Source organism: Pteropus alecto, unplaced genomic scaffold (assembly GCF_000325575.1).
Source record: "Pteropus alecto unplaced genomic scaffold, ASM32557v1 scaffold39, whole genome shotgun sequence".
NCBI lineage: Eukaryota > Metazoa > Chordata > Mammalia > Chiroptera > Pteropodidae > Pteropus > Pteropus alecto.
In genome coordinates, this window is record NW_006443568.1 from 9,481,470 (window position 1) to 9,488,970 (window position 7,501).

Below are 7,501 nucleotides of genomic sequence, written 5' to 3' on the forward strand. Positions count from 1 at the left end.
ATTCCTGCTCTCCAGGGACCCGAAGCAGTTTTCCACAAACCAAGGTCCCGGAACTTCTCGATGGGACGCTGCCAGCCCCGCGCAGGGGTGAGCGCGCGCAGCCATAGCGCAGTCCTAACTCAGTAGAGGCGGTTAAACTTTTCGTCACAAAGTAGGTGGGTTCCCTGAGCCCCAGGGACGCAGGAGACCGGTGCTCGAGGGCAGCTCCGGGGCATCCTTGCAGCCGGTCACCCCTCCCCCTTCCCCGCGGGCTTTTGCACACGACGCGCGGCGGGCCGCTTCACACGGGGTGGCAAGGGCCAGATAAAGCGGGAGGACGCGGGGCACGGAGAGGAGGGAGCGCTCCGCGCGCAAAGCCGGAGCTGGAGCGGCGAGGCAGCGAGACCGTCTCACGGTGGCCCCAGCGCGGCCCGGGCCGGAACAGGCGCGCGGCAGAGGCGGCGGGCGAGGGGCGCACGCGGGGCGACGCGAGCGGCACGAGGGGCTCACCCCGCAGGAGAGTGCGCGCCCCACAGCGCCTGGCGCGCAACTTCTGGGGCTCATTTCGACTGGCGTCCGCGCGCGGCTTCCCCACCCAGCGCGGGGCGAGCGGGGCCGCATGAGGGCCGTGGATAAAGAGCATCTGTTGGACGCCAGGCCCGGAGCTCGGTAAGGTGAAAGCCTGGGGAGGGGCGGCAGTATGAGCGGCATCTGACGCAACTCCTCGTTTGCTATCCTGGGATAGTTGGGATCGCGGCTTGAATCAGGACCACACAGGAGGCGTGGGGTGAAGTGAAGGAGACTGGAAAACCTGCTTGGCGCGAAGATCATGCCTCCCTCAAGGCTGAGCACAGATCCTGACCCCTACCCGCGGGTTGGAAGTGCGATGGATAGAGCCCCGCCCCTAGCCGAGTACTTTGTCCCGGGCAGCCCCGCCTTGGGAGGCCCTGTGTCCCCAGGTGCGCGAGATGGGGGTTTGCCCATCTCCTTGATCCTGAGCCTTGTTCCTTCTCCGCGCTCGGCTGGACCGCCCCGCCCCTTGGCCAGTTCTCAAGGTCTTTGCTTCCTTCAGGCCCTGGGAGGGATGGGGGAGGAGGGAACACTCTGGGCCAAGGTCCCTAGACTCCTGGAGACCGGTCATTTGCCCAGCACCCACCTGCAAACACGGGCTTCTGGTCACTCTTCTGCGACTGCCGAGCTTGGAGTGTCCTTATCTTTTCTCCTAATTAGACACATGGGAACGCCGAGCCCCCGCAGAAGGATAGGACTAGAGTGAGCCCTCCTTGTCCCCATCTCAGAACTGAGCCTCCTCTTCCCCTTCCTCCCTGGCCAGGTCGTACACGGGATCTCTGTGGCAGGATGGAGTTGGCTGGATTTCTTTGCCCCCACCTGGTGTGGACTTGCCGGGCATTGAGCTGGCTGTGGAGAACAACCATTACTGTCACGCCCAGAAGGGTCCTGGCAGTCACTGCGACCCCAAGAAGGAGAAGGCCCGTCGTCAGCTCTATGTGGCCTCTGCTATCTGCCTGGTGTTCATGATTGGGGAAGTCATTGGTAAGGACTTTGGTGCTAATTAAATGAAATTGACACGTGAATAGTCAAGATGATCTAAAAGGCTTTTACTCCCAGATCTTCCAGTAATATTAATGCAGTTGACAGTTGAACAATGTGGGTGATTAGGAATGCTGATCTGCACAGTGGAATATCCACGTGTAACTTTTGACTCCCCAAAAACTTAGCTATAGTCAGCTCTTTGCATCCGTTTTCCATCCACCTTAGGTAATCTGAGGCTGGGAAACCATGGCTGGAAATGCACAATTACTGTTTCCCATCCAAACTGGTTGAGGCCGCAGATTTGAAACTCGCAGATATGAAGGGCTGACTGTATTTATTGAAAAAAAAAATCCACGTGTAAGTGGGCAGGTGCGGGTCAAACTTTTTTGTTGTTTAAGAGTCAGCCATACTAACAGCCCTGTTTGATGAAACATTCACTAATTTTTAAAGTAATTTAAAATTTTTTTAAATTACCTTTGACATACAATATTATATTAGTTTCAGGTGTACAACATAGTGGTTAGACATTTATACCTTACGAAGAGATTACCCTGATAAGTCTAGTACCCATCTGACACCATACATAGTTATTATAGTATTATTGACTATATTCCCTATACTATACTATCTCATGCAACCCTCACAATAACCTTGTGCTGTCATATGGGTGTTGTAAGCCTCCTGATTTCATAGATGATGAAACTGAGCGCATTAAGTAATTTGCCCAAGATCACACACAACAAGTAGGTAAGGGAAGGCCTGAATGCCTAGAATGAAAGAGCATTTACTAAATGCCTACTATTCCAGGCCTTAATTGAACTTGATTTTCACATTCACCCTCTAAATAGGTGCTATTAGTCCTGTTTCACAGATAATAGAAGTTGGGGTGCAGAGAAAGTAAGTCACTTGCCCATGGTTACACAGTGAATGAATGAAGAGGATCCAGTGTCTTTCTTTAGAGCCCATGGTTTCTCTGCTACACACACAGTCTGGGAAGTTGGCTTCTTGGGGAGCTGATAAAGATCCTCCATCCTCCTGGTCCTGCCCCTGCAGGTGGATACCTAGCACATAGCCTAGCGATCATGACCGACGCAGCCCATCTGCTCACTGACTTTGCCAGCATGCTTATCAGCCTCTTCTCTCTCTGGATGTCTTCTCGGCCGGCCACCAAGACCATGAACTTTGGCTGGCAGCGAGCTGGTGAGGGCCTTGGTCTGGATGGGGTGGGGCTGGGTGAGGGGTGGATCAAGACATGAGTTCTTAGGTAGCTGCAATGAGTGTACCCCCAGTGAGGCCAGGTGGGAGGGTGCCTTGGGTGAGGGGGAAAATGTCAACCTTGGCTTCAGTCCTCTGGGAACTCCCAGTCTACAGGGAGGGAGAGTTCACTTTCCTAAGAAATAAAGAGGGCAAATTTCAAGAACAAAATGACTGGTTACTCTTCCCTTGGAGCATATTCTATTTTGTGTCTTTAAATCTCCCAAATTCCACAGGGCTACAGCCTCCTAAGTGTAGCCTGTCTCTATCTTTTATCTTTTAACGAACCTTACTTTTTCCTAAAAAAAAAAAAAAAGAACAAAATGTGGCCTTAACTCTGCGCATAACTCCATGGATCAGCTCTGGGGGGGCAGGAAAGTTCAGCAAAGCCTTCTGGAAGAAACGGGCTTTAAAAGCTCTTTAGTTCATCTCTGGGCTGCATTGTCATTTTCCTCTTGATGGGAGAGATGGCCCAACTCCTCCTCCTCAGAAGTCTCAGTTTGCCAGCCAAGCAATAGGTGTATATCTTAAAAAGTCAGTTTCTTTACATGTAAAACAAAGAGTTTTGACCCAGATGACTTCTTCTAGCTCTGACATTGTCAGATGGACGAGCGGTGGGGTACGCTGTAACCACACTAGCCGTACTTTCAGCAGAGTCCAATCAGACACAGGCCCTGACTTTGTGGGGAGGGGATGGGGGGATTCTCGGGGGAAGGGAAGTCTCCTCGGCCTTAGGGCCCCGCGCTAAGATTGGTGTTGGGGTGAGTTCTTCCTCAGAGATCCTGGGAGCCCTGCTCTCTGTGCTGTCCATCTGGGTCGTGACTGGGGTACTGGTGTACCTGGCGGTGGAGCGGCTGATCTCTGGGAACTATGAGATCGAGGGGGAGACCATGCTGATAACGGCAGGCTGTGCTGTGGCTGTGAATATCATGTACGTGAGTCCTCCCTCCTCCCACTTCTCACCTGCACACCTACGGGCCTGCTCTTGGTGGAAGCAGGCAGGCCGCACTCCAGTACAGGCTACAGGAACAGAATTTTCCTAATGCTTCAAGCTCTGGCACCTGGAACACCTGGGACCTACCTTAGGCCTGGACCAAGGCCATCAGAAACTGTAAATCTGGGGCAGCATCAACTCTACCCCCACCTCCTACATGTCAGTGAATAACCTGGGAGGCTTTATACCTAAAGTGGGGAGGGGTGAGACTAGTTCTTACAGGAACAGATGTTCCTAGGGGCAGAATCCAAGTCTTTTTTCAAGCCGATATGCCTGAAATTGGTTTGACCCCTCAGTGACAGTCAGGTGTGTAGAGAGCATCTATTTCATTTGGGTTCTCTCTCCCTTGCTCGGTGGCTTTGGGCAAGCCCCTTTCCTCTCTAGGCCTCAGCTTCCCTCTCTGTGACATGGTGGGGGGAACTAATGACCTCTGTGGTGCCCTTCTGCTCTGAGATTTAGCAACGGGACATCTTTGTGCCCGGATTCGGCCTGGCATTGGAGTTGAGCCCTTTCTCCTATGGCATTCTGAACCAAGGCCACGTGGATCCGGCTCCTCATGTGGCCAAAGAGATCATGCGGTCAAGGGGGTTGGGGATTTTGCACCACAGGGAGGCCAGCCTCTACCTGGGTGGCCTCTACCTGGCTAATTCGAAGCCTCTACCTGCTACCTCAGTGAGTCCCTGGCTTTGTTTCCTCTTTCGTAGAATGGGGTTGACTCTTCACCAGTCTGGTCATGGGCACAGCCATGACCCCAGCCAGCAGCAGCAGAACCCCAGCGTCCGAGCTGCCTTTATTCACGTGATTGGTGACTTGCTACAGAGCTTGGGCGTCCTGGTGGCGGCCTACATTTTATACTTCAAGGTCAGAGCTGGGGACAGAGGGACTTGGGTGGGGTGGGGGAGGGCAGGAAAGTGTAGATCATCTGGGGGCTTCTCTCTCCACAGGACTCTTTCCAGATTCTAGCTCCCTCCCAGCTTTGGGCGGAAGGGTGAGGAGAGGGAAAGAATATCCAACTTCTGATCCTCATAATAACCTTGTAGTGGTGGTTTCTGCAGCTCAGAAAGGTTCAATGACTTGCACTGTGTCACACAGCTGGTAAGTTGTGGAGCCAGATTCAAACTCAGCACTGTGTGCAGCCAAAGCCTGGGCATTGCCCATCACATAGAGGCAGTGTGGTGTATTGGAAAGAGCTGGGCATTGAGTTTAAAGCCTGGTTTCATCCCTTGCTAGCTGTGTGATATGGAGTGAGTCCCTTACTCTAACTGAGCCTCAATTTCCCCATCTATAAATGGGGATGTTGGACTAGATGGTGTGTAAGATTCCACGTAGCTCTGTTCATGTCTCAGCCCCTTGGGCAAGGAGGGGTGGGAAGGGACTATGCCTTATCCTGAACTGTAATCTGTCCTGCCTGTCCTTTTGCAAAAGGAATAAACTGAGAGGCAGGGCCAGGGTAAGGCTCGTGCCCATCCCACAGAGAGAGCCCCTCTCCCCGACACAGTGCTAGGTGGGAAGGGAGAAGGGAAGCTGAGGAGTTAGTTGTTCAACCCCAGCTCTGCCTTCTCTTTTTCCTGTAGCCAGAGTACAAGTATGTAGACCCCATCTGCACTTTCCTCTTCTCCATCCTGGTCCTGGGAACAACCTTGACCATCCTGAGAGATGTGATCCTGGTGCTGATGGAAGGTAACTAGGCTTGGGGCGCCCTTTTCGCTCTTGGCTTGCCAGCTCTAACTGAAGCTCGAGGGGTAGGAGTAGGGGTTGGATCCCAGTACATTGGTGGGGAGCCAGGGGCTGGAGCCTGGCATAGGCTGGAGAACCTCCTGGGGCCCCCGGCCAATCTTGGCATTGAGCTGGGCCCTAAGGTGTGGCCATTCCTGGAAATGTCCCCTGGACCATGCCTTCCCTTCCTCTTAGGCCCAAGGGTGCCTCCTCCCTGCTGGGATGTATCCTCCTTGCCTAATCAGGTGGCTCTGGGTGATGTCTGCAGCACCTGGCACTCCAGCCTTTCCCCATACACATCCTCTGTATCCATTTGCCTTCCCTCAGGCAGAGAGAGGAGTGAGAATTATGCTTCCCATTTCACAGCAGGACAGACTGAAGCTCAGACAGACAGTTGGGATTGGACAAGGCTGCCGAATCCACTCCAGCTCGGGCTTTCTTTTCTGAGGCCCCTATCTCAGGAGGATGTGGCTGGGCTTTGAGGGGTGCTAGGTAGTGGCAGATGGTCTGCCCTGAGTTACACACTCATTCACCCAGCTTTCTCGTGCTCCAGGGCCTTGAGTCACACGGGTCTATGCATGGGCAGGGTCAGTCTTGATCCTGGTTTGGGGTCAGCAGGAGTGTCCAGCTGCAGGCCAGAGATTTTTCTCTAAGAATGGGACTCAGATAAAAGTGATGATGCCCCACGTGGTTGTGGGGATCTCCTGGTTCCCTTCTTTTCATTCAGAAACAAAACAAAACATTTTTTATTGAGCACCTACTATGGGCACTGTTCTAGGCACTGAGGATAGGGTGGTAAACACAACAGACTGTCCTGCTCTCATGTGGAGTTTCCATATTAAAGGGAGAGACAGATAAGAATCTAACAAACAAGATAATCTCAGACAGTGCTAAGTGAGAAGAGGAAACTACAACAGGGTGGAATGATGGAGATCGTTGGGGAGATGGGAGCCATGTCAGATCTGCTGGCCAAGGAGGTCTTCTCTGAGATGACATTCGAGGAGCAGGAACCAGCACAGGTCGAAGGGAGCCGTTTCCTTCATTTGGCCCCATCCTTGCTGTCTTCAGGGACCCCCAAAGGCGTGGACTTCACGGCTGTGCGGGATCTGCTGCTGTCAGTGGAGGGGGTGGAAGCCTTGCACAGCCTGCATATCTGGGCGCTGACCGTGGCCCAACCTGTGTTGTCTGTCCACATCGCCATCGGTGAGTGGTGGTGTGCTCAGGGTAGGAGAAGGGAGGGAGGCATCCAGAGGCCTGGGGCATCCCTGACTGGTCCAGACACCCCCAGATGCTTGCAGTGCTCATGCTTTGAACCTGGCCCCATGTTGAGTGCTTTGCACACATTACTTCATTTAATCATCCCAGTCTCATTTATAGGTGGAAAAACTGAGGCTGGGGGTGGGGTGGTGTAGTAAAGTCATTCGCCCAGGCTTTTACAGCTAATAAGTGGCAGAGGGAAACCTTAAGGCCAATGCTTTTTCTGCTCTTTTAGGGTAGTGGCAGGTATGGGAACCAGGGGGTTGCTGGGTGCAAGAGTGAAATCTGGGGTTTCCTGATGTTCATGGTCCCCTATCCTTTTCTGCTGGAGGTAGGGTATGACAGTGGGGCTCCTGATTGTTCCTAAGGGCTCAAGAGTGAGTAAACAGTTCTCTGGTGCCTCCCCTGGTGTATCCTCTTGTTCTCCAGCTCAGAACACAGATGCCCAGGCTGTGTTGAAGGCAGCCAGCGCCTGCCTGCAGGGCAAGTTCCACTTCCACACCATGACCATCCAGATCGAGGACTACTCCGAGGACATGAAGGACTGTCAGGCATGCCAGGGCCCCTCGGACTGACTGCCTGGCCTGGCACTAACTGGGGCACAGATGGATCTGCAGATGGCAGGGCCTAGCGTCCCCCATGGCCATCCAGGACTCTGTTTACCCCGGCTGTGTTTTGAACCAGATCCCTCTCCGGACCTCTGCTCCATGCTCAGTGGAGGAGCCTTGCCCACTCCAGGAGTGGGGC

The 7,501-nt window shown here is 53.5% G+C and overlaps 1 protein-coding gene across 1 annotated transcript; it reads left to right on the forward strand.

The window, feature by feature from the left end:
* Positions 1-33: 33 nt before the first annotated feature.
* SLC30A2 (solute carrier family 30 member 2) lies at positions 34-7,495 on the forward strand. The gene is made up of 8 exons (XM_006924398.3): positions 34-648; positions 1,313-1,533; positions 2,587-2,733; positions 3,565-3,718; positions 4,486-4,642; positions 5,356-5,461; positions 6,566-6,700; positions 7,184-7,495. Exons 1-8 carry the CDS (start codon positions 599-601, stop codon positions 7,327-7,329), a joined length of 1,116 nt encoding a protein of 371 aa, XP_006924460.1. The 5' UTR covers positions 34-598; the 3' UTR covers positions 7,330-7,495.
* The last annotated feature ends 6 nt before the right edge of the window (positions 7,496-7,501 follow it).